Source organism: Accipiter gentilis, chromosome Z, assembly GCF_929443795.1.
Source record: "Accipiter gentilis chromosome Z, bAccGen1.1, whole genome shotgun sequence".
NCBI lineage: Eukaryota > Metazoa > Chordata > Aves > Accipitriformes > Accipitridae > Astur > Astur gentilis.
The window spans coordinates 85381086-85407981 of record NC_064919.1 but is presented as its reverse complement, the minus strand read 5'-3'; the positions used below and the strand labels follow the sequence as shown (position 1 = coordinate 85407981).

Genomic DNA, 26896 nt, shown 5'->3' with positions numbered 1-26896 from the left:
TTTGTTTTAAAGTTAAACCACTTTGGGGGCAAATTAACATTTGAAGCTCCAGATTTTGTAAGACGTGTATCAGCCCCAGTACAGAAAAGCACTTCGAAGATGCTTTTTGAGTTTCCTAAAATAGGCATGTTTTCCCAAGTCCTGATTATCCTATTGATTATTCCCCCCAAAGCAGCATGAATATGGACGATGCATGAATATTTTCAGTATGGGTAGGATTTCTTCAGGACATACGCAAGAACTATGTGTGTCTTAAAGCAAGTAATTAATTTCAAATACAGATGGAGCCTTTGTAGCTCTGAAGGTCTGCCAGTTCATGGCTGCCTGTATTTTTAAAATGGAGATATATATATATATATATATATATATTTATACTCAGAAGATACCGACATCTTCGCTTCTGCGATCTTTGTGTCTGCACACAGAGCTCTCTCCAGCTAAAAATACCGGTGGACGTTTAAGTTACGGCAGACTATCGATGCTGTGGGCCTCATAATGGTAAAGCTCACCTGGTAGGAGTGAGCTGCAGAGCTGGATGGCAGACACGGTGTGCTCTGCGATGCTGAAGTACTGTCCAGGAGTAATAGGGCTGATGCTGAGACACAGGCGAGTGGATGATTTCGGTTGACGCGGAGTGGCACTGCGGATGTAGTGAGAATTGTAGAGAGTATGAGTCGAGGACAAGGCACAGGGCTGAGAGTCAGGAGAGCAGAGTTATATTCTTGGTCCATCGGAGCTCCGCACTGGGCAAGCCAGTTGCCTGTTGACATAGCCGGGCCAGCATGGAAATTTTTAGCTGTTGTTTGAAAAGCGCTTTGAGAGCTTCCTGAGGAAGGATTGCGGGAGATTGCTCTAGGTGGCACAGCATGAAGAGGTAACCTGGCTATGTCTGGTTTGGTTTTGTACAAGGAGGGGAATGTGCGTTCCTTTTGAGGAGAATAAATTTAGAAAAGTTTCTGTTTCTTTCTTGTGTTAAAAATTCAAATCTTAACCACTCCAGTGGGTATAGAGCTAATAAAATGGTGGCATCACAAGAGCGGAGATTGTGTCAATGTACAAATTGGGACGTCTGGTTTTCAGAGTACTGATGAAGTAATTTGAGGTATGTCTACTTACAGGCATCACTTCTGCTTTCCTCCATGGGTGGATGTTCACATTCCAGGTTAAGAAGGCCATTTGTGTAAAATACAACCTGTGTACCTCTATTCCAGAATAATAACGTCTGTGCACCTGAGCTAATCAGGAAGAACAGAGGTACCAAAAGCTTTAGCTGAGGCAGTTTAAAGTGGCTATGAATACTTCATCCCCCTTTTCCCCTAGCCAACAGACGGTTGAGGTATACTTTAATTTTTTCTGGATAAACTGAAGTAGGCCTCTCGTAAAGAAAACCTAGGTGTCCGTACCGGGGAGGGGGGGCTGCACATCTTTCAGTGTTGCTGTTTTAAATGCTGCTACAAGTTTGTGTGTAGACAAGGCCCAAGAGAGTTATGGTGGAGCTATTAGAAGGGGAAGTGATTTTTTCTTAGACTGATTAAAATTCTTTGGGCTTTCTGTTTGTTTGTTTTTAAACACCTATTTAGCTTTTAATTAACATTTAAGAGAAAGGAAGCTGGTTAAATATTCAATACCTCCTCCCTTTCAATTAAGGTAGAACAGTACTCAACGCATGATGAGGCCTCTGGGAAGTACGGAAAACTGGAGAAGAGCAGACTCCTGATTATCATTTTCAGGGGGACTGGAAAGGTGAAACCCATCTGATTATTACTACTGTTAACAATAATAATGTTGAGGCTTTTTTTGAACATCAGAAAGTGGTTTAAAAATGCAGTTATTTAAAACTGTATATGCTGGGTTTTGCCTTATAATACCTTCAATTTTCCCATCCTATTCTTTACTTTTTTCGGGGGCAAGGATGGGGGATTTTCTAATAAGCCTTTTCGGTAGCTTAGTAGGGAAGCTGCAAGTGTTGGAGAAGTTATTCTTCATGCTACATGCCTTTATTTTCATTTTGATGCAGTTCTTTCAGTCCCGGCAGTTCAGCAGCCTCAAACCATACGGTGCCGAAAGCTCAATCGAGCAAGTGGCAAAGAGCTATGCTGCTGCCATGCTCTCTGCTAGGATCTAGTCTCTTCTCCTTTTTCTTCCTTCCCCTTGAAAAATCCACTCACCTTCTGTCTGTGAGTCTGTTATCCCTCAAAGTTGCACATAAAACATTCAGAAAAGAATGCCTCAATTAAAGAAATTGTTTGGAAAAATATACTAGTATTTGTAATTCAATAAATACCATTCTTAAACTTAAATTCCTTCTTTTTGATTTTGTGTATTCTAATTTATCTAACAAAATACTTTTGTTAGCAGTCCTGTTTAAAACAGAATTGTTAACTAAAAAAAAAAAAAAAAAAAGACCATTTTACATTATGGAAACACCTCAAACCACTGCCCAAAAGGTGACGTATTTTTAAGCTTGCTATTTCTTTTAGTGTGGTGAGACAACTGACTTGTAGAAAATACTTTGTTTATATCAAATACAATACAAAAATGTGGTTTTTTAATCATTGTGTTACGTAAGCAAATTTTTAAAATGGAATTGTTGGCTCCAGATATCAGCTGTGTAAATGTATATGCCTGAATGAGTAGTTGCTTTTTTGTTGTTATTGTTAAGGGATGAAGAGATAGCAGATGCTAAAATGCATAGCTATTGGATAGGTTTCATACGCTGTGACTTCAGGTTTTACTGGATGTAAGAATGCATTGATTTTTAAAAACAGAAATAAATGTTTTCCAAAAAGATTTCTGACTGCATCTAAAACAAGACTTTCCAATTCAACTTTAAAATTAGCTTATTGTGATGACCTACTATCAAATGCATGGTGACAGTATGAGTGTTTTAAGTAGCTGTTCTCTTACTTGTTGTGTGGTGACCTATTCAGTGCTATGGCTTTTTATTTAAAAAAAAATCCCAAGGTATATTCTCCATGACTCTTTATTCCAAAGACATTAACACATGAGTGGCTTTACATGTATGTCTGTCTTGTGATTACTCATCAGTAGAGTTAATGATGTGTATTTACTGGCTGGACTAAAATAAGAATTAGTCCAATTAGTTCAGTAATTGGTTATTTACCAAATATTTTCTTAATTATTGAGAGTCCATTTCTACTTCAGCTGTAAATAACAGAAAATCTCCCATTAATTTCTGCTAAAGTAGTATTTTTTCTTTTAAAAACACTTTTTCATAGCTTTTTGTTTCTATTCATAGAAATTAGAGGAAAATTTCACAGTTCCAGAGGATAATGAAAATAATACCGTCTGTCAGAAAGTTCATATTTTAAGTCAAACTGTCATCCAGGTGAACTTAACACCTTGTGAAGATGTGTTTTATTTTATTTTATTTGTAAAGGAAAAAGACTGAAAGAAATAGCATGTATATATCTGGAAATAGTAAAATTCTGTTATTTAGAAAATTCTTTACTACTGTATGATTAAAAGTTACGTGAGCAACCTAAGACAGAAGTCTCTGAATTGATTGACCTCGGAGGTGTATCCCTTAGATGCAAATACCACTAATGTCAATTTTATCTCAGCTGGATATAAATTATATCCAGTTACAACAAGGCCATGCCGTAGAGCTCTAGAACATGATAAAGTTAAAGAGCTGATGAAGGCAAAGAGGCTGCTGCAAAAAGGGATTTTGCCTGTGGATATTGGAACAGGGTCCTTCCTGCCCAACTAGATAGCATGGACTTCCCATTGCGAGGAGAGGAGGTGAGACTGTAGGGAAGGCTCTGCCCCTTTCTCAGCTTGCTCCTAGTCATTCTCCGATAAGAGCATCTTCAAGAGGGGCTAGAGGGAAAGCAGGGATCAGTTCAGCAGACAACGTGCGAGAGGAAGTAGCTCTCCTAGGTATCGAGGAGATATCGGGTCTTGTCTGCAGGAGGGGCCATGGTGTAGGTAGATACTTTACTAAACTGGAAGCAAATAAAAGTCTTGCAAATATTTGTGCTACACACCGAGAGATATGTAGATAAACCTCAGTCTTACTCTTTCTGTATATTTTTTTCCCTCCAGGTTCTCTGAAGCAGTTGGGTAGTAAGCACAATACTGATGAAAAGCAGTATCAGTAAATCAATAACTTTTTTTCTTTTTCTTTTTTAAGGCGAACACACACAAGAAACAAATTCACCTCATTCACTGAAGAAGGATGTTGAAAACATGGGGAAAGGTAAAATAAATAAGGGCCTCTTACATTATAAAACTGCTTTGTTTTAATAGAATATGAGGATAATAGGGGGCACTTTTGTTCTGCACCATATTTTAAGCTTGTCAAGTAACATATGAATAATATATGGACCTTTGGGTGGATATAATTGAGATTAATGCATATATATCAATCAATACATGACACTGTAATATAATACTTTAAAATAATATATTACATTGATTTATATTCATGGCTTTCTGCACAAAATCTATTGTAGGTCTATGCAACACATTTTTTTTTTTATAACTGCTAAAATATTTTGTCTTACAGTAATGAATTGCTCTGCAACTGTTCTTTCAAGAATTATTTATACAGATTATCAAAACCACTTTTCTTTTCTCTTTGTTAGAGGAACTCCAGAAGGTTTTGTTTGAACAGATCGACTTACGGAGGAGACTAGAACAGGAATTCCAGGTGTTGAAAGGAAATGCATCTTTCCCAGTCTTCAGTAAGACGCATATCTGTGGTTTTGGTGTTATTTGTGAGTGGTTGGTTGTTGTCAGATTGTTAAAATGGGAGAGGTATGTTCTCAGTTGTGTTGCCAGGATCTTTGGCTTAGTTCTGCTGAGGTTGATGGCGCTTCTGCTGTGGCTTTTCAGGCTGCCGAAGGAGGTCTTTTGTAGGGAAAATCTGAAGGTAGATGTCTGTTTTGGTGTGTAATTTACTGGTTTTGATAACATTGAATACAGTGACTAGACAGAAACTTGTCTGGGGCTTCTTCAGGTACGGCGATGTTGGTGGTGGTCTTAAGTAGCTTCTAGGAGGCTTTTGAAAACAAGGTGCTTCATAGTCAACTTTAGATGGTTCTAGCTGATGCTGAAAAATTGATTTGGCTTGTGTTTAAGGAGTAGAAACACCTGTTTGAATATTTGCTCTTGAGATGGGGTATTTGAGATGGCCCTTTCATCACAGCTGATGTGCGGGGTGCTGCTATCCAGGGGTGATGGAATGTGCTGGGCATGTGTTAAATTAAACAAAACAAAATGGACACTTAGTAGGCTTTTCATGGAGCTGCCAGAAAGTTGAACTGCATACACAGGGACATGGAGAAAGACCTCTTGGTTGAGGCCTTTTGAATTACACTGGCAGCAACAGGGATAAGTGTGCTTCCAGGAGAAATCACGTGTACATCAGGACAAGGTAGAAGACACAGTAAGGGCTTTCCAATATGCCGTGAATGTAGTGTTGGAGAGCTGGAGTGATCAGCTCTCTCTGCCCATCTGTAAAATAGCAGCATGCAGAGATCAGTACTGTCGTGCAGGCTTCCGCATGCCTGGCTGTCACAGCTCTAGAGCTGCCTGCCCAGACAGCCCCCCAGTTCAGTATTAAATGTAACCTAAAGGAAGAAGCATGTTTGAGCCCACCTTTTGCTTCTTCATGAAGTCTAAAAGAGGTCTGATGGTATCTCCATTCAATATTTTCCTAAAGTCGATGTTGTTGGTTCTTTTTTAAACTCCACTTTTTAAAACTCTCCCTTTTTGTCCCTGTTTTCCTGTGAGACCGTACGTGGATGGAGCACTGCGGAGTTACTTGACTCGCAGCAAGCCAAGATAGATAAGTTAAAACCTTCCCAGACTGATTGTCAGGCTCTTCTGCCATTTGCTAACTTAACTTCTGCATGACTGAAATGTCTGACCAGCACTCAACTCAGAATTCCCTCGTGTTGGTTTTATCATAGTTTTTTGAGGAGTTCAGAAACTCTCTATTTTGTTAGTCCTCTGCGTTCCTTCATAAAAACTCCAGGGACAAAAAACAGTATTGCCAGTACCCCTGAGGTAAGTCAGTCAACCAAAACCCACTGCTGCAAGCTGAGGAATGTTGCACCTCCCTGCATTGCAGGAAAAGGTGGGAACACAGACAGCATTTTCCTATTATTTAAAGAAAACACATTTTTTTTTCCCCCTTTCTGTAGCATCAGATAGAGTAAGTTCAGGGAAGCAAGGAAGTGCAAGGACTCTGGGAATGACTCCATCTTTGGCCCAAATATTGAAAGATGTAGGCAGCTTCATAAATAAAGGAGAAGAGCTGCCTGAGGTGATAGAGATATTAATGAAAGGAGGATAACCTCATCCTTCAGTATAAATTCAGTCATTACTTGGGTTTGGGAGTGAGGTAATTCTCAAATAATTTGTGTAGATCAAAACACTGATGTGTGGTATTGGCGAAATGGCATCTTGGAGTTTTGCCATTCAGGTCACTCATTTATCCTTTTGTTCTTCTACAGTAAAATTAATGCTCTGTCATTGCCATGTAAATAAACACTGCAATTAAACCACATGAAATACAATTCAAATAAAAGAAAAGAACATGTACGGCCGACCAAGGAAGTGGCAACTGTGTATGTCGGCTTGAAAAATATGTGGTTTCAGTGTACCACAAAGTAGTGGTCAATTTTCTTCAGGATTAAAATAGAAAACAGACAATGTGCTATAAACAATATATACAAGTGACCGTAAAACCTATTTACAGATTTAGATTTACCAAAAAACCCCCCTCCTCCACATATAGTAACACAAGAAAAAGGATCTTTGTAAAGCAAGTAAGTGTAAAATCCAAGATAAGTGCGGTTTGTCCTCTAGAGCAGTATGTGTTCCAGCAAAAGAGATGGGGTCTGTTCCAGGCTCTCGCTGCTGGACGGGCTGCTGCTTTAGGTCAGGTATTAGAAACTATTTGTTTTGCTAGGTTACCCAAGTCACTAACTGCTTGTGGTGGTGTTGGATAGGGAGGAGCTAGGGAGAGAAGTCTTTGGAGATCCACCTAAAGGAAAGTTGAGGTAAAATTAAAATTGTATTGATGGATTAATAATTTTTATTCATATTTTTTATATTGCTGTTGTACTTGAAAGCTGCAGATGAGGTTTTTCTTTGCATGTAAGGTCTCTCAACGCAGAGATCACTTGGAAGAAAATAAAAAAGATCAGATTACTTGAAGAAAATGAAATAATTTGCTGTCCTGATAGAAATATGAGCACCTGTGCATGGTGACAGTGTGTTCTCCCAGAATCCTTCTTCTCTGGTTTGTACCTTTGGTGTTGGCTGGGATGCATTTTGTCCAGCTGCATTTAACAGCGTGGTAATACAATGGCGGCGTTGTAGTCTGGATAGTTAAAGTATTTAATTTTGTCTTAAGAAAACTATTTAAATATTCATATCTTTTCTCTTGGGTATTGCTCCTGGCTTTGTGTGTAAGCATTCAGACTCACATAAATGCTGCTGGAAAAGACTCTAAACTTACCATTAACACCTCATTTCCACTGTGAGCTTGGACATTTGCAGTGCAGGACTGAGCAAGATTTCTGAGCTATTTGTTCTGAGAGGTGATGAGCCTGTGAAGAGGCAGTCGGGAGGAAAGTGTTGAGGAGAGAAGGAAAATGGCTCCATATAGCCTACCAGGAGTGAAACTGGAGGACCTACATAGTAGCTAGCGCAGATCTATTAGCCTTTGGTGACAAGACAGGAGATGGTATCCTTTTTATACTGCATGGCTGTTTTGGCTAGCAAGAGAGGAATTGCAAGCCTACTTTATTTCTGTCAGCTTCATTTTCTTGTCGAGTTGGAATAGAGGGAATAAGATGAAAAAATCTGTGGGCATTTACTTGAAATCTGAAGAAATTAATTTAGGTAATATCATCATGTCCTTTTCTAGGTGGTTGTGCTGGACTCCTGATGGTTTCAGCCTGACAAATTTTCTCTTTCTTTGTTTCACTGCTATTTTCTTGTTGTCCTAAAGTGCCTCCTTGCCTTTTAAACAACAACTTTTGCTCATCATTCGGAGAGGGAAAAATTCTTGTGAGAAAGATGAGGATGAGCTCTGCCCCCTTGTGCTTTCTTCTAGCCCCTTCCTATGCGAACACTTGATGGGGACATGTCCCCTTACCCCGCAGGCAAGATAAATCCTTCCTTTCCACTGTGTCATGCCATGGCTGCTCACTGCCTTCCTGCTCCTGTTTTTGGGGTTGATAAGTCGTGGCGAGGCTGTGCAGTTGGTTTGGGAGTGGGTGAGCTCCCAGCACTGCAGCAGCACACAAAGTAGTAATAGAAGCCGCTCGTTCTCACCTGGGCTCAAATCTTTCCATTGCAATTTAGGTATTTCTGTGAGTAGCATTACTGTGCTATCGAAGTATCCCACAGTCCTTTAATCCATTAATCCTCCCAATGCGCTTGGCAGATGAAGCAATGCTATTATTCCTGCTTTACTGGTATGAAAGCAGGCATTGATAGACAGATGCAGAGTCCAGTAGAGCAGGTGTTGAACCCAGGCTTCCTGAGTCCTGGACTAGTGTCCCAGCAACCAACATGTCTATTTAACTCTTCTAATTGTTAGTGGTAAATAAACCATTTTAGCTGCCCTGGCCTTTTACTGCCCTTCTCTGGGCTCTGGGTGTTGAGGTGCTCCATGCTGTTTTCTGTTGGCATTCACCTCACTGTTCCCATGGGCCAGGACAAGGTTGTTTCCCAGATCAAAATGATGTTGGTTGCAGTGGGGTTTTCTTCCCTCTTCCATTTAATAGTCCATCAGTGCACCCAGGTCTCCCATCATGCAACCCTCCAACTCGTTGCTTCTTGTCAGTGGCTTTGTTTATATTTTTCTGTCTTTTTTCCACCCTCCAACAGCAATGTTATGGAGCACAGACCAGCAGTTAATCTCCTACCAAATGAAGTTTTGTCTGAAATGGTTACTGAGGAGGAAAATAAGGGAAGGATGAGCTACTGGAGAAGAAGGCTGGCCTGTTCTGTAACCCGGCTGTCCAGGATCTGTCTTTCAAAGACTTTTCCCCTTCTGACTTCCTTCTGACATCCACGTCACTGTTTATGGAGCTTTAGTCTGAGTTTTGTTCAAAGCCATCAGCACTATGTTACAAACTACAAATCAAATCCTGCATCCTTGAATGCTTTCTTGCATATTGGGCATCCCTATTGACGTCAACAGATTTATGCCAAAGCAGAGAAGAGCAGTTTTTGCTCTTCTCTTCAGTGTTGGTAGAAGTTTGACTAATGACTGCAGAGTCTGCAGAGGAAATCACTATGAGAATGAATGCTAGCAACAGAAACTTAGGAGCCTACATTTGCTAATTGGGGAAGTGGCTGAATCTGATTTTTCCAAAGTTTTTTCTGTTCTCTACAGTGTCTCCTACTAGTGAAGAGGGTTTTGTTAAGCATGTGTTTTAATTGGGTGAAGGGCTTTGTAGTGCTTCAAAATTCCTCAGTCATGCTTTGGTTTGATTTCATTTGATTTATATGAATTCTGGTGTGTGGTCTCTGTTTTAATTACTGCATCTACTTTTTTTCCACCTTCTACAGATAATTTTCAAGATCAGATGAAGCGGGAACTGGCATACAGAGAAGAAATGGTACAGCAGCTACAAATTGTAAGTTTGCCTTCTCTGCTAAAAATGTTACAAACTGTCGCTTTATGTTTTTTAAATGCATTCCTCAAACTTTTCATCCATGAGCCATGCAGATGTACTATTACTGAGCTCATATTACCTTATACTTAGCAAGACAGAAGCATGCAATCCTCAGCTGGTTTAGAGTCTAATTACCTGGAGATTTACTTTCATACAGTAACCAGATGGGTCTTCATCTTTCAACTAAACGAAATGCGTTGACTTGACACCAAGAGGTGCTTCTTCAGAGAGAAATGTGAGGACTGAATCAGTAAACCTTAAGCAGTTAAATGTTTCTACCTTGTACAAGTTGCCAAGGGGTGCATTTCGACCCTCAGTAGGGAATCGGTGCGAGGCCAGCTTCTCACTGGCAAATAAACCTTGGCATGTGTCTTTTTCAAATTTCAGCCACTAGAAGAAGTGCTTAACTCAGCAGTAAAGGATTGAGTTGCCAAAACACAGTTCAGTGCAGGCACACATTGCTGTTTGCTCTGTTGCTTATTATTTTAAAATCAAGAGGGATTTTGTGTGTGTTAGTGCAATTCTAGATCATTGCATGCAACTGTGCTGTTTTGAAAACTTGACATACTTAATCCAGTACAAGCAAGGGGTGGAGTACGTGAAGCTGTTTCTTACTTGGATACTGCTTAGTGTGGTTTTAAGAGCAGAGCATCATAACGAATGGGAGGCTGTCAGCTAATACTTGTTTTGCTCGTGCTTTTTCTGTGATCAGTTTGACATTCAACAGGGTTTTTTTGAGGCAGGCTTGTCAAATATCCCCACTTACCTGAATCAGCCCTGTGCTTGAGCATCTAAATTTTCCATGTGCTTGTCACAGACCCTGGTGCGGAGAAGACATTGTCCAGCCTTCTGGTAGTGTCATTTTCTAATTGATGGGTTAGGACATAAAAATAAAGCTGAAGGCCAGGATTGTCAAACTTGTGCACCTATGTTTGGAGGCATTTAGGAGTGGCCTTATTTTTAGAGCTGCCGAACGTTCCTGCTCCGTGTTCCTGCTGACTTCAGAGATTTCAATGAGAGATGGAGGGTGCTTGAAGGAGGTTGTTTATTCAAGTCCAGATTGTTTTTGGAGATTTTTTTGCTGCTGGTCTCCACTCTTTTCCTTTAATGCATCCAGTTGTTACTGTGTTCCCCTTTGTCTCCTGATGCTAGGCAAGGAGTTTGGCTTGATCTGTGAATTGCATTGTCACAGAAGATGGTAATTAGGATGTCATCCTGAAAAGTACTTCCCCTGCTGCTTTGAACTTGAGGCAGGTGACCTGCCTGATTGTTTCTGTGAAGCACATTTAAGCACAAAGTTTGTGGGTCCACTTCAGCCTTTATCTGTTGCATCAGCTGAACTTGGAGCTAACGAAGTCTCCCTCCCAGGGAGAGAATGGATCATCTCTGCTATTCACTTTGTGGCCCAGTTGTGAAGTTCTTTCTGAAACTGGGTATCCCAGATCTCCCGTGAGCCAGGTGTGGTGGTTTTTCTGATTTACAAGTGTAGAAATCACAAGATTCAGTGTAGTGGTTCTTTTCTCAGGCAGGGAAAGAAATACAATCATGTAATTCACACCCTTTTCACTTACTGATGCATGCTACAGAAAGACTAATAGTCACTTAATCATTAAACGGAGCTGGCTGAATGTACTTAGACTAGTTTCAACTTTTAATGTACTGCACCAACAATTCAGGACCTCTTCACTCACTGTGGCTGCCTGAGTTTAATTATCATTAATAGAAATGTTGTCAAATGATCAGTAAGTCTTTATGCTCACATTTGGGTATCCCTCTGGATGTCGGTGAGGCAGGTTGTGTGTCAGTGAGACCAATAAAAGGATGTTTGCATATGAAGAACTGAGAGACTGCTGCAAATAACCAGTGTGTTTGTTCAAGCTAGGTGGAGAAATCTTCAACGATATTTTTGTTGATAACTGAAATGGAGTTAGCACTTTTGATGTCATAATCCCTGCAGTTACTTTAATTCATTCATGTGAATATATTTTGTATGTTTATATTTGGAATTAAGATTAATGAGCTGAATGTGCTAACAATAGAACTCCTTTGGCCTTCTTGGTCTGTGGCATGGATGAATTAAAACTTCTGGTGCAGAATACACAAAAAGCATGGTTACTTTTGATTTTTTGTTTGTTTGTTTTTGTTGTTTTGTTTTTAACAGGGGCAGGTTGTTTTGGTTTTATGTACGTGGGACGCTGTACTATTGCTTTAACAGAGCTGCCCACACATAATTTTCTTGTTAATGTAGAAGTGCAAAGAGAAAAGGAGAAGTGTTTAATGCATACTTAAATCTTAATTTTACTTACAGCTTCATAGGTGTATACCTTTGTAGTATTAAACTCAAAGTTTACTGGTATAGCTAGCCACAGAACTTGGCATGATTGCGTTTTAAATTTTACAAACAATATAAATGCACAGAGTCAGCTTCTTTGGGCTCTTCTCACCACTGAAGTATTATACAACTTGAATTAATCCTTCCTGAAGATTCGTGCATGATCATGAACACGTCTTTTGTAACAGTGGGTACCAGAGGCAGGTTTTGCTGGAACAGTAGTTTCACTCACCCTGAACTGGAATTCTTCAGGCTGCATAACTGAGTAGTCAGACTTTAAAATAAGCCTTGGCGTGTTTGATGTGTCAGAAATGTCTGGAGTACTACAAGCTGACGCTAAGCATGAAAAAATTAACCAAATATAATTGTATTTGAAAACTTTCTAGTGCAAACACCCATGTAACCTGACTGTTACACGGAAAAGGACTGCTTGAAAGGTAGTGCTTTGTCCCCAGCCAGTACTGACCACGGAACGTAACGCTTTTTTCTCCTAGTTCTTGGGTGACATTGTGAAACTGCAATGCAGAAGGCGATGATAAATCGCCACGCGTGGAGGGCGGCCGCGCTGAGTGGGGTGGCAGCTCCGGGGGTGCTGGTGTGGGCTCCGGGTGCCCTCTGCCGCTCCCCGGCGGTCACTGCACTCCCAGCGCCTGGGAGTGACCCGGGTTTAATATTCTTCATTAAAAGCCTCAGTTAAAGCAATGTTTAATCAATGGGCTTTTATTTTAATGCTCTGTCTGCTCCGGACTTTTAAAAAAAAAATATTTTATGGCTTCCTGAAAGTCAGGAGTCAGGCTCAGATCACTGGGAAAATGGAGGGTGGGTCGTGTTCTGTTACATCCTCTGTGATGGATGTTGGCTTCTTTGGACATAACCTGGCTTGGTAGGTAGCTGGAGCAGTGGGACTTCGTGCGGCCATCAGCAGTTTCTGTTGAGAAAGGAGTTGGTCAGAGTGTCTGGAGCAGCTACCAGGAAGTATCATAACCTGTTTTTGCCAAGCTCTAGGCCAAGTGCCAGGAAGCAACCGATCGTCATATTTAATAAGAAAATGGATCTTAAATCACTGAATGCATTTTTCACTGCTTCCTTCTACAAAGTGCTGTCTCCCAAATTGGCTAAGTACAGCGCGTGTACTTGGAGGTCATATTTTACTTTAGGCATGGATCGTCTGGCTGCTTTTATTAAGCTGGACAGAAAGGGCCACTGAGAAGAAATCGCTGCCCAGCAGGTTGGGGTAGATTCTAGCATGCCACGTCTGATATGGCCTCAGAAGAGCTCACCTGCCTTTAGAGTTCTGTGACCAGAGTTCATCTGTCAAGACAGCCCAGCCATCCTAAAAAAGCAGTGAGTTAGCTCCTGCTTGAGACTCTGTATCTGTCTGATACTGTCTTCTGAGCAACCATGTTGGTGGATCAAATCTAACAAGCATGAACTTTCTTCCTAGCTGCCTGGTGGGAGAAAAAGATCAGAAGCAGCATTCCCAGCATGATGATTTTTATCCTTTTATGTTTTTGTGAACCCCTCGAAAACATTGCCACAGAGAAGTAGAGCACCAAACAGCAAATTTAAGCTCCTGTAAACAGGCTAGCTTTTCTTAATGTCCTTTCAGGGGTCCCTTACAAGTAGTTTGTAGGTTCCCAGGAAGTGCTGACCACAGTTGTAACTTGTCCATCAGGAAAAGCTAAGGTGGTGTTTGTCACCCTGCCATTGTGGTTTAGATAACTAAGATCAGGTAGTGATCAATCCCACTAATTTTACATAGGGGTAAAAGGCAGCAGGTCTTTGAGACACGTTAGAAACGTGAATTGCTCAGGCAGTCCCTTGTATTTCCAGCTCAAGTGGAAAGTGTTGGTTTAGTTGTGTGGGTTTTTTTGTTTTGTTTTGTTTTTAATTTATTTATACTCCCATGAACTGACTTCGCCCTCACTAGCCTAACCTTGACCTGATAATAATGTTCAGAGCTCAGAACTGGATCCAGTTGGAACTCCTCTCATGTTTGATGGCCTTCTACTCTCAGTGCTGCTTTGAATCCACTGTGTTCTTCAGAGGCAGACAATAAAATAAATTGGGAACTATCTACCTGCAAAACTGGTTTCTATCTCTGCATCATCTTTCACCCTGATCTTTAAAGATTCATACGGAGTGTTTAAAAGGAGAAAAAGTCTACCATGTGGTAATGCTGGTAGATCTTCAGAGGTATGAGATCATGTTCCTCTGGGTCCTACTGTAATTAAGAAAAGCACCAGTAGGTTTAATTCCTATTTTAGGTTGTATATGGAATGTAGGTGCTTTGTACAACTAATGTATTCATTATACAAACAAGGAATACCTGCATTTTTCTGTGTGGAGATCTTGGTCACTGCATGCCTGTCACTCCACATTCAAAAAGTGGAAATAGGAAATAGCAGTGCTTTATTGGGATTTCTGTTTTGGTCCTCTGCTTAAAGTGGTCCAGCTAGATTGATTGACCTTGACAAGAACGTTAGGGGCAAACGTTGTTTCAGCAGCTTTTGGATTTCTTGAGCTGCATCTTGTGGTGAAGTGCCTGTCCACTGACACCCAGATAATAACAGGTAAAAGAGCATTTCTGGAACTCGGTGTTTACTGTGTCTTGCAGACTCCAAAGCAGATTTCATTACTTTGTCCCCGCTCCCAAAACAGAGAGATGTTTATCTTTTTTCTCATTAATTTCTTCTTCTGTGCTTTAGCAGTTGCGATGATACTGCAGGTGTGTTTCTGTATGTTCTGTTATCTTTGATTTTTTGGTGGAGTACCCCTCCAGATTTAATGGCACAAATTGGGAATATGTCCTTTTGATGCCAAAGGTAGCGTACATATCCCTGACTGTGTACAGAAAAGTGAGCTGACAAGTACTATTTTCAGCAGGATTTTGTTTGCCACTGTCTGCTTTAAGACAGGCTAGCAAAACTTGTATCTTGACAATGCATTTGGTTGTGCTTCGGGTTAATAGGATGGAGCTGTGCTTCTTTCTCCAGTAAACTCAAATGTTAAAGAAAAAGCATGCCTTGTAGAATTACTAGTTATTAAAAACAGAAGTAAAAGCTTGCTTTCCTTTAGAATAGACAGAAATTCTGATCAAATATGGATGCATATGTACATCCATATGTACAGAGAGCTACAAGCCAGCCTCTGCTATTGCCTGTGTGGAAAATCCTTTTTCTATGGTATTAGTGTTTTCCACTACTTAAAAATACATAGGATTGAGACTGCGTGCTCCAGCTGTGACTCTCTAGTGCCTTGCATCCTGTGCAGAGCGGTATGCTGTCCTGAGCACATGCCAATACCCACCCAGGAGGGAAGAGTCTCTGAACTCAGCCCACATAGCTATAAATACTTGCACAGGGCAATAGTGGAAACTCATGCTCTAAGGCATGCTGTTGGCACTTAGATTCCTCCTCCAGCTGTCAAAAGCTCAGTGCATGCTTTTTCTTCTGCTTAATCCCACGCATTGTTCTATCCAGAAGCACCATGTGTGCAGAGACTGTAGTTTTCCAGTGGCAGTTCAGCTGCGCATCTCTCTCCTTTTCTGCATAAATATGCTTTGCATTTGGAAGGGCTGTCTTGGCTGGACAGTGTTCTGACTGAGGTCTCGAGTGCACTCTCTGGAAATGAGAATTGTTTAACTAAGTATCTGATAATAGTGTTTTGGTGTACTGAAGATCCCTTCTTCAAGCAACAGAAGTCAGGGTGATATGTCATTGTGTACCCACCTAGAGATGGGATGCAAAGGTGAAATCTCCAAAAGAGGATCGTGTACAGAAGCTGCTTTGATGGCCAAGTGTTGCAGGGATGAGACATGCGCTTTAGAAATGAATCCTCAATCCTGTCTGCTTATCTGTGCTTTGGTTTGTGTTGTGGAGCAGACTTGGAGCTTGCAAACTGGATTCCTTCCAGATGAAGCAAACGGGAATGTGTTCCAGGAGTGCACACAGGAGTGTGCTGTAGCTCTTAATGGGTGATCAGTACCTGGGACCAGACTAGAGCTAGCCTGAAGAAAAAAAAACCAAGAGAAATGCAGTATGGACACTGGGTCTTTTTCCTGCACCCTGCAGATCTGCTCCTGTTGTGATGTATTTTCTATTAATGTGGACTTAGTCATAAGAAACCAATTGCTTGCTACTTAAAACCGAACTATCTGCACTTCTGTTATTGCTGGCAGGAGTGTACGCCCTTTGATAAGGGCCACACGTGGGATCTTCATGCCCATTTGCGTGCCGATCCTATCTTCATCGGAACAGTCACCATGGATGCACAAAAGGGGACTGTATTGTCATGAAGAGCCCTTAATACTGTTCCACCGCAGCACCAGAGTTACCAAATGTTCTTCCAATAACAAAAGTAGAAGATGACATTGTAGGTGATTTAACTCATAAAGAAAATAGTCATTTCCCTATTGAACACCCACCTCTCCCAGTTTCATTTATTACCAGGAGGATGGATAAACCAACACACATTGAACAGACGCTGATGTGCCAAATATAGCAGAGAAGTGGATTAAGAACAGTTAATTTCTGACAGAATGTACCCCTTTGTATTATCTAGGTCAGTACGGCTTGGGAGATGTCCTATATAATTGGCGGCCATGCAAACTGATGTTGCCTGTTGGCCCTTGTGAGTGGGAGAGAGGGAAAAAAGCAGTTGGTGAAGCATCATGGGTCTCAGCTGAAATGTGCTTATTCAGGCAGGTTGTTTGTAGCTCCCTTTTGAATCTAAACCATGGAAATGGGTGATCAGGTAAACAGTTTCTTTGCATACTCCTCTCTGCTACGGTTTGGAGAGGAGTTTTCCAGCCTTTGCAAAGACCATGCCCTGGAAGGCAGCTCTGTTTGAGGACCTGGTGAAGGGGAGAGCTCTGGTTTTTTTTGTGGGGGATCTGGTAGCAAGCTTCCTGATAGCTTTAGCTTCTGTCAAGGGTAAGAGTTTGTAAGAGTACTCAGGCAAAACACCTGGATCCTGGGTCTTTTCAGGTCATCAGTAGTTTGATCCTCTCAGTTCATGTGCACACATTCACCTTTTCCGAGGTCTATGTAGTAGGGGAAGCAGCATGCCCCTGTGACAGGCTTCTGCTTTCATTGAGCCAGACAGCTCATCTCTGCAGACAGTGCTGCTTTCTGGTGCTGCTGCTTTCCATCAGATTGTCCCGAGACATGAAAGGGTTAGCTCCTGAGCTGCAGATGCCCCTTTCTTTCCTCTCATCCTGAGCCTTCCCTGCTCTTTTCCTTGTTAAGGAAGGCGGGGATGGAGAGATGATGCTGCGGATACGGCGCTTCACACCGGCCCAGAGACACACTGAGCACAGCTCACAGAAACATCCTCACATACTGTGGGCATAATGTAATTAAAACCAAAACAGGGATGGACAAGAACGTATGTTAGGTATATAGTCAGTGGATATGGATGCAAGTTCACATGCTTCTGGTATGTTATTAGGTGTGTGGAGCAGGTTGCTTGAACTCTGTGCATTTGCCTGTCTGTTCCTTTTGCTGTTGGCGCAGCTTAAGGCCTTGCTCCTGACTTCAGCCCAGCCTATTTTTCAGCTTGCAGTAACATATTTGACGTTATTTGTGAATATTTTCTGGAGTGCCTGACAGCAGAAGCAGGTCACCTCAGTGTGCAGCAGTGCCTAGGAGTGTAGGGACATAGATTTTCTGATCCCAACCTGAATTCCTCCAACAGTCCCTCCAAGAGGCAGCATCAAAGAATAGTGAATTTGTAGTCACTTGGATTCCCAGCTATGGAGAAATCTCAGAGCAATTTAGTTTTGTTGCATTCTAAAGGCCCAGCATTGAAAAAGAGCAGCTCTGTACTGTATTCCCAGTAGCCAGTGAGCACATCATCCCACTTTGTTTCTAAATATAACTATGTTCCCTGATATGCCTATGTTCTCTGTTTTTCTTTAATTATTTGTTCCACTTCAGTGGCTTCGCTCAGATTGGTGCAAGTCAGAGATAATTATTATGAATTTCCTAATTATGGTGATATAAATATATGAAGTTGAATACTCCCAACCTGCTGTATTTAGGCTGTGTGGAGATCAGTGTGTTGCCTGCTCTGTTACAGACAGCTGATGTTTGTCATCTCACAGGTAGCAGAATGGGTGGTGGCTTTACTTTTTGTCAGCAACTGATAGAAACAAAACACTGGAAGACATCTTTTACATTGGATTTTAAGATCCTTCTGTTGTTTTAATTTTATTTTATTTCTGCTTCAACATTCTTGTAGTTTTGTAAAGAGTTCAATCCTTTAATTTAAGGATTGAACCTCCTATTTCCTGAGATGATACAGGGAGGCAAATAAAACCTTTCATTTACAGGGACTCCAGCTTAGATGTTTTGTTAGCCAAACCTTGGCTTAAAGCAGTGGCTTTGTTTCTGTGTCATTGCAGATTCCCTATGCAGCAAGCTTGATCAGGAAAGAAAAGCTCGGTGCACACCTCAGCAAAAGCTAAAGGTGAGCTTGTGAAAGAAGAGACTTGATTCTGCCTGACCTGGCCATCGTGTTTTTCTTTGCAGCCATTGCAAGAGTTAAGAAGATCATTCTGTTGCTTGATGTTAATGATTGTGGTCTAACAGCTCTGTCTGTGGAGGTGGTGTGCTACAGTCTAGAGCTGATAACTGACACGTCACAAGAATTACGAGGCTTCACAGGGGTAGGCCGTAGCGTTGAGAGTTGACCGTTCGGTGAATCCAAGCCTAATCACGTGAGCATGTGCTTCTACTCTTTGGCACTGGAAAGTGGCGTCAAGGTCAGGTACCTTCAGTGGCAGGAGGGAAATACCTTGGCATTCACAATGCAGTAAAAGTTCACGCATGGGCAGGTAGGGATGGATTTTTCTGCCCATAATGGAGCTTCTTCAGCTTCAGGAGACAGCAGTGTATTTTGGGAGCTTTACAGAACTACATCGACCCTATCTTCTTTAGTTCAGTCTCCTGCAGATGGCATTGCCCTGCTGCCCCTGTGCAGGATCTTCCTAAATGCAACACTGCATTTTTCAGGAGTGTTTTTTAGAAGCATTCAGTTAGAAGAAGCACTTCTCCATCATCAATGGCTTGGGAGATTCCAGTTTCATGTGCTAAAGCCTTAACATTTAAACAACATTCTCTTTTTTTTTTCTTTCTGGTGAAATGAGAAGATTAGAGCTTGGAGACAGAGAGGCAAAAAGCCGGTAGCCCTGCTACTGAATTGTGCTACAAAATCTGGCTTGTGGATTCACTGAAAAAAATCCCTGAGGTGGAGTAGATGGATTAAAAAAACAAGAGCTATTCATACGTAGAGATCTCAGTAATGCACAAAGCAGAGGTATTCAGGAGGAAGTCTGGGGCATCTGAGAAGGGTTTGATGGTATAGATGGAGGTTTGCCTGAGCTATGGAAGAAGCAGATACTTAAAAACTTTAGGAGTAAGTATAGATTAACCAGATAACCAGTGTCTGTGGCCTTGAGCTCCACCCACTGAGATAAGGAGATTAATCTAAGCATCAAGTTGGTCTCTTTTGCATACTTTCTTACTGGCTGCCAGCATTTTCCAGTTGAGTCTACGTTAATCTGAGCACCGATTTAAAATAACTTCAGTGATATTAATATCCTGAATAAAACAGTATGCCTCCTCAGATGAGAAGCAGCGAGTTCTGCCCTGAGCGCCTTGTCCAAAGCACTGATCTACAATAAAAGTCTGCCTGAGGATGGCAGCATCAGATGAACAGGGCTGTTTGTTCCCAGCATCAGGTTTTCATCAGCTGACAATCCCTGCAAGGATGGTGCTGGCATCACAGCTACGAGCATTTCCTGCTTCTTTGCTGAGAGTGTGAAAGATGGATGCGTTTCTCATGCTGTTTTTGTTTCCAGTGGCACACCATCCCTGCAGACAACAGGGATTTCTCTAAGTAGACCCTAGTGCTTTTGAAAGATTAGTTGTTACTTAACTGCTAAGCTAAATCAGTCAAGCAGAGAATCACAACTATATTGTTCAGGAGCAATTTCACATACTCAATGTGCCAAGCAGAAAAGAGTTGCCTCAAGAAGAAATGTGTGTGCACATACATAGCCACACAGTACACAAGGGGGGTGAAGACCCTGTGTGTTGCAGAGCAACCACTCAATTAATGCTCTGTGTTTCTCGGCTACCCTTGTTGGGCTTTGTGTTCCTTTCCACAGCAGGTCTTGTTGTGTTTAGTCATATACTTCAGCCAGTTACAATTTGCACTTCATCTTTAATGAGAGTATTTACACATGACTCTAGAGATACTAACTAGCAAAGTCTCAGAGGATGCTGGTGGAGCAGGTGACTTACATGTATCCCTTTTTGAAGGATTGTAAATAAATATTGTAGTTCTGTGAGTTAAGACATCTCAAACTTGGGCTTAGTGTTGGTAACATTTTGTCTTTTTTTTTTATTCCCAGAAGCACAGGATCTTTTGCAGCTGTTACCTTGTAAGTTGTAACCCACCACTCAGAAACCTGACTTGTGTAAAGACTGAGAAAATGGAAGGGCTTGGGAATTTAAAGAACAAACAAATCAGGTTCCTCTGAACCCAAGGACAAGTGACCTCAAAGCATCATGGACAACCATGTAAAATAGAATGTAGCAGCCATTTATTAGTAAAAACAAAACAACAAAAAAAAAATCAAAAAATGCCTGTCCTGGATCTTTTTTGGTGGTACCAAAGTTTAAGTCTTTGTGTTTTTAGAAGGACTACTGAACTTGATAGAGAAAATGCTTTCGATGAATCGTACAGATAAGCTGTGAAAGGAACTGCGGATCCTTTCAGCGCCACAAACACTGACAACATCTGCCAGTTCATCTTTTGCTTTTGAATAGTGATTGTTTTATGGAAAGAAATGCGCGTCTTACCAGATGGGCCAGAACCACATTTGGATGGATGGATGGGTGGATGGATGGATGGATGGATGGAGCAGCGTTAGCCATACACAGTGCTTTTTAAAAGCAGACTGGAAATTGTCACACCCCTCTCCCTCGGCCCTTTCCTCCTCTGGTATTTTGCCTGCTGTATGAATTACGATTGTACTCCTCTGGAAATATTTTACAATTTAATATTGAGTGTAATTAAGAATATAATCACTGTTATCAAAAAAGGTATTTAACTCTGTTGTAGTTTCTTTATCATTCATGTGGATAAAAAGTCTATAATAAAAAAAAGAAAACTATGAGATAATAGTTGAGCTTCCCTGTAATTTAATGCTATGCTTCCTCCACTAAAGAAAAGAACTGGGAAATTTATCCCCAAGAATACCTTTTTAGAAGTATTTTAATTCACAAATAACATGCTGAAGTATTTCATGGCAGAAATCCTCTGCCTCTGGTTATTTAGAAAATGTTTGGAAGTACATTTAGTGGAATTTCAGGAAGTGCCTTGTGGACCCGCAGAAATAAGGGGAGACATGCCAAAGTCGGTTGACTTCTGAAGACCGCAGCCGTAGTCTTCCAGGTCTTTTCCTGCTGATGTGCAACTGCCCGATTGCCAGGGCTTTCCTGAGTGAAATTCGTCTTCATGCAAAAGGTCTCAGTCCCAAGTACAGTGTCACCCCTGAGCATACGACTGTGTAGAAGACCGTCCACACCAATACAGCACCACCAGCATCTGAAAGCGGTTTCAGTCACTCCTGGCAGTTGGATGTGTCACGAAGTTGCTCTTTCAATATTCCCCTCGTTCCCAACAAATCCTCAGGAGATTAAACCAGCTGGCTTTACAGTTCTTGGTGCAGCCTGACAGATCTGGAAGGCAGGGGAGGAAGGGCACAGCCTGTTTTCGTGCCCTTCCCTGCGTAGTTTGCTCCTGTAGTAGGCGAGCTGACAAGACTCAAACACAAGACTTGCTGAACTGGCAGCATTATGGCTTTTGTAGCGTGGAAAAAAGCAATGAAAGCGCCAGAAAAGCTGGACCAGGTCAGACCAAAAGTTCATCTGTGCTAATACCCTGTTCCCAATAGTAGATGAAATCAGATACTTTGTAAAAGCATGCAAGCAGTTAGAGAGACGTTCCCAGAATATTGTTTTAGCATCTTAATGATTTACGGCTCATGGGTTTTCTGATCTAGACATGATGTCTTGTTTTTAATAACCCTCAATGGATTTTTATTTCCACGACATCGTCCAGTGACTTTTTAAAACCTAGGCACACTTTTAGCACGTTACAGCATCCTATGGCAATAAGCTCCACAGCTTAAATACAGGTTGTGAGTTAAAAAACCAACAGCTTCTGCTGTTCGGAGCTGCTGCGTGTTAGCCTCATTTGATGCCCTGGGCTTTTTGTACCAGGTGAGACCAGCTGCCGATTGACTGCTGGCAATCCCTGTCCACCTTCTCCATGCCAGTTGTGATTTCATAGGCATCTATTAAGCCTGTCTGGTTGTCTTTTTTTCAGGTTGAAGAGGCGTAGCTGTCCCTCCAACAGAAGCAGCCCCACAGTTTTGTAGGCTTCCTGTGCCTTTTCCAGATCAGCTATATCCTTTTTGAGGTGGAGAATTAGCTGCGTAGACTATTCAGGATACAGGATACTGTATAGATTATAGTACAGAGTGACATGATGATATTTTCGGTGATGAATGAACTCGACTGTAGTGTGGTGGTAAAATGTCTCACCACTATAGATCAAAAATTTTGCCCAGACATAAAGTAATCCCATTGCTCAATAAGAAATCACTGCTCTAATGGCTTCTGAGTGCCAGAGCTCCTGGATGTGGTCAGGCGTGCAGAGTAACCTGTTGTCCCTCACCGTTTGAGAACCAGCCTGTTCAGGCCTGGGAGCAGACACGAAGGATCTACAGCAGATTTATTTGTTTTCTACTCCCTGCTCAGCAGCGTTCAGACCATCATGTTCCCCAGTGACTTTCCACAGCAAGTAAGTAGTGTGTCTGTATGTTGTTAAGTTGTGAAAGTGTGTATTAAATGCATAGTTCACGCAAATGACGGGATGGGTATGCAACAAATAGGTTTAAAATTGAACATTCAGACTTGAAATGTCCAGTTTGCACTTGGTTCGTTATGCTAAACTCCCCAGTCAGGAAATGGAAACACCACTTGTCTGGTTTGTAACTGATCTAGAGACCATAAGTGCAAATGTTAAGATGGAACATATGTCTCAGAATTAAGCATGAATGGTGTGTTTTGAATTAAAAAATAATATCTCACACTGATAAAGCTCAAGAATGTGATCCTAGAAAACAAACACAGAGCAGCCACCGCCTAAACAAATCTACTTCAGTAAACACCCACGGAAGCATCTTATCACCGGTTGCTTTTTGTTTGCTTTCCTTTTGTCCCAAAGTTTGTACACGTTGAATTGATGAGGATCCCATTAAACCCTTGTGTTTCACAGACCTAACCCTCAACATTTCCACCAGCTGGCATCATAAAGAAAAGAAAAAAAAGGATACTGGATGATTTACCCAGTAGTTGATACGGTTGTGTGTGTGGTATACATATGCTAAGGCACTGTCTAATACTAAGGTTTCCCCTGTACTTGAACTCACCTATATAGTTAAATTGTTGCAGCGGCCCCTGGCAGAGTTGTGTTTGAGCCCACTGATGTCCTGGGGAGCAGTTCCCGGCATGGATGGCGAGTCAACCCAGACCCCGCAGCCTTTCCCGCTGGCATGTGGCCACCCCGCGCCGAAAGGTAAGGGTTTTGTGGTGTGGGTGCAGAATGGCAAAAACCACAGCGCAGGCTACTCACTGAGCTGTGATTGGAATTTTCCTGGGTGCTTGAATGAACAATTAATAGATTCAAAAAGCTCATTAGTGATTGACAGTCCTTTTTTTTTTCCCCCCCACAGAGCTGGGTTTCCATTAACTGCCCACAACATCTCCAAACTGAGTTCTGTCCTTCAGACATGGTGGTGCTTCTCCAGGACTTAGGACTGAACCTCATTTGTTTCTGAGATACTTCAGCATAGTTATTTATGTTGATGAAGAAGTACACCAAGCAAAAGCTTGAAGGTATGTGCTTTCCCTTACTCGAGAGCATGGGAACAGACCTTCTCTCTGGACCGTATTTTAGGTGCCTTCAAACCATCTCCCTCAAAGACCATTTTTACCTTTGTTTGACCTTGTTCTGAAATGGCAGGGGAAATCCAGTGAATCATGAACAAGTTATTTGAAGCGGACAGCATATCTGAGCATTTACTGCTCTTGAGATTAATCATATTGATGAATAAATACCTTGATTATTATTAAAAAGTGATCTCTGCACAAATAGGCCAATTAAAGGCATTACAGTGAAGAGTTGGAAGTTTTGTCTGAACTGGGTATGGCAAGCAGGATAAGGCCCTGCTAATTAATAGCAAATAAAATATCTGTGGTTTTTTTGTACTACTGATCAACTCTTGACTGTTCTGGTGTCTTTTGTCTTCTGTGAGGCATTAAAGTTCAGATTTCCTCAAAATTTATTCTTCCTTTCCTGTAGTTTTTATGTAAAACTTGAAGGGAGTTGCACCAAAAGTTTTGTATGAATTTTGCAGTGTACAAAAAAGTAGCACCTTCCCAGCAAACCTGTATTTTTTAGGCTATACCAATAAGGAATTAACAAAAACGAAGCCTAGCATTTGCTCTGACCCTATTGGATAACCACTTTTACCCCACTGGCTTTCAGAGCAGAATCACTCTGCTTAAGCAAAACTGTTGGGAGAGCTGCTGTAGGACATCTTACTATTTTCCTATCATCTTCTGTAGCTTTCTTCCTCTAACGTGTTTATCCATGGCGTTTATGCCCAGATGAGCATGGCAGGGAGGTTGGAGCTAGATGATCTTTAAGGTCCCCTCCAACCCAACCCATTCTATGATTCTAACTGTATTTTGAAACAATTTTACTCAACTGGCTTGGATTATTCAGTACATTTTTGAGAGGGCTCTTTTTCACTACAGTAGGATTATCCTCGATACATACACTGATACGAAGTGTTTCATCTCCAAACTACTGGCCAAGTATTCACTAATAAATCCCAAAGCAGGTAAATAACCTACAGTCGTACTAAGGAGCTCAGGCTCTGCATATGGCTCAGATCTTTGTGCCCTGTGGCATGTGTCTCTGCAGCCACGTGCACACTTGGCTGGTTGCCCTGGTCTCACTGGGTTTATTTTATCTGTGCTGGCAGTTTGCAGTGGTGGACTGCACCCAATCCACGTGAGATAAGGTGTTCCTGCAGGAAAAGAGCTGCCTCCTCCACTGCAGCTCCCCACTCTGTGATGTCCAGCTTCTCCACAAAACTGAGTTTGGAGTGAGGCAGATACTGGGATAAGAAAGAAAGAAAAATTAAGATGTTATAGATCCCCTTCAGGAATATTCAAAGCATCCCACTGCTTTTTCCTTAATGTCTCTGAAAGTTCAATGAGAGTGAATTTCCATTCACAAGAGAAGTTTGCAGAGAAGAACATGTCCCAGACACGTCCATCATGTCTTCACACCAGGCACGTACAAGGGATGGAGATCTACCATGTAGGTGTTCAGTGGCTTGCAAGAGTGAGGTGTGCTGTGTATTTAGTATCTTTCCCCCTCAGGGCACAGTCTGAATACCATAGAATTCAGTAAAGAGACTCCCATTGACTTTGGTGAGCTTCAGATCAGACTCAAAATCACAAATGGGTTGCACAAAGCAATTTAGGTTTTGGTTTGAACTTTCCATTTGTTTGATAAAGAAGGAAAGCACTGGCATCTGCCCGAATATAAAGTCCTCCCTTCCCAGGAAGTCTTTTGTGGCATGTGGAACATGGAAACGGTTTTTAACATCATGCTTGCTCTGGTTCAAAGCCAAATAAAAGGCCAATGGTGCCCTGGAGAAGGGAGAAGAGGTACTTACCTACTGAGTGTCCTCCGCTATGGGTGGCACAGAATGGATAATTGATGTGTGGCTTAACCAAGAACATACCTGCATGTTATCTGCGGGCCTGCTCTCCAATGTTCACCTCTCCGTAAAATCTATTTAATGTAGTTCAGACACTGGTTTCTTACGCCGTAGAGAAAAATTCACAGCCATTATCTAAATGTGCTCAGTGAATTGGACTGTGGACATCTGAAACCCTGCCAAACAATCTCCAGGGGATTTGAAGAGGTGCTTTGGTCCTGTTTGATACTAGCAGTGAGGCAAGAGGGGCTGAAATTGTTTTGCAGCTATTTATCTAGGCACAGCAGAAAAATGCGTCAATCTATTGTTAATTTTTAAATACCTGCCAATCTGGAGTATATTAATGTATTCTGTGTGAATGTATTAACAAAAAAGGAGTCTCCACCCTAGAGCACCACTCCTTCTCTGATCACAAAGCGCAGGTAATTGCATTTTTTTACAAGATAACTCAAGTGCAGTTGCCAGCTCAGCTCCAGTCTGGCCGTAAGTGACTAGGGGCTTTTGCAGACCAAACCAAGGTTCAGGTCTGTGGAGATGTGACGTCCCTAAGGGCGGTATGGGAAGAGGTGGGTGCTGCAGAGCAAGATTGAGGATATCCTCTTCCCCGTGGTGCAGTGAAGAACAGCTAAGCCAGGCTGCAAGAAGCACCAAAATGAAGCCTGTCTGAAACCCAACCCTCAACTGGCCATCACCAATTAACAGCTCAACAACAGCTCCTTAAAATCCTACCTCATTCCTTTCAGTGTGAGAAGTCAGGTCGGTCTGTGTAACACCAAAAAAGCAAGGACGGGGCTCAGACTTACCATGGTCCCGTAGTCGCTCCTTGGCCAGGAGCCGTCTCAGCTGGTGGGGTTCCCTTGCCCGGAGAGGACCCGAACCACGGGGCTGCCTGCCCTCTCCACCCAGCCTGCTGGAGGAGACCCAAAGGCACCGCTCTCGGGACATGGCATGTTTCTGCAGTGACTCCTGAACGCAAGGGGCAGTTTTGCTGGAGGAGTTCGTGCAATCGTAGCATGCCAG

General features: G+C 41.9%; 1 protein-coding gene across 2 annotated transcripts in view; it reads left to right on the top strand.

The window, feature by feature from the left end:
• The window catches only part of SKOR2 (SKI family transcriptional corepressor 2), a 34631-nt gene extending 13724 nt beyond the window's left edge, over positions 1–20907 (top strand). For both annotated transcript variants that reach the window (XM_049796072.1, XM_049796071.1), the window contains exons 5-9: positions 4157–4222; positions 4611–4709; positions 9562–9629; positions 18407–18471; positions 20420–20907. In XM_049796072.1, the coding sequence (XP_049652029.1) occupies positions 4157–4222; positions 4611–4709; positions 9562–9629; positions 18407–18469 (296 nt within the window). In that variant the 3' untranslated portion in view covers positions 18470–18471; positions 20420–20907. The remainder of the gene's footprint in view (positions 1–4156; positions 4223–4610; positions 4710–9561; positions 9630–18406; positions 18472–20419) is intronic.
• The last annotated feature ends 5989 nt before the right edge of the window (positions 20908–26896 follow it).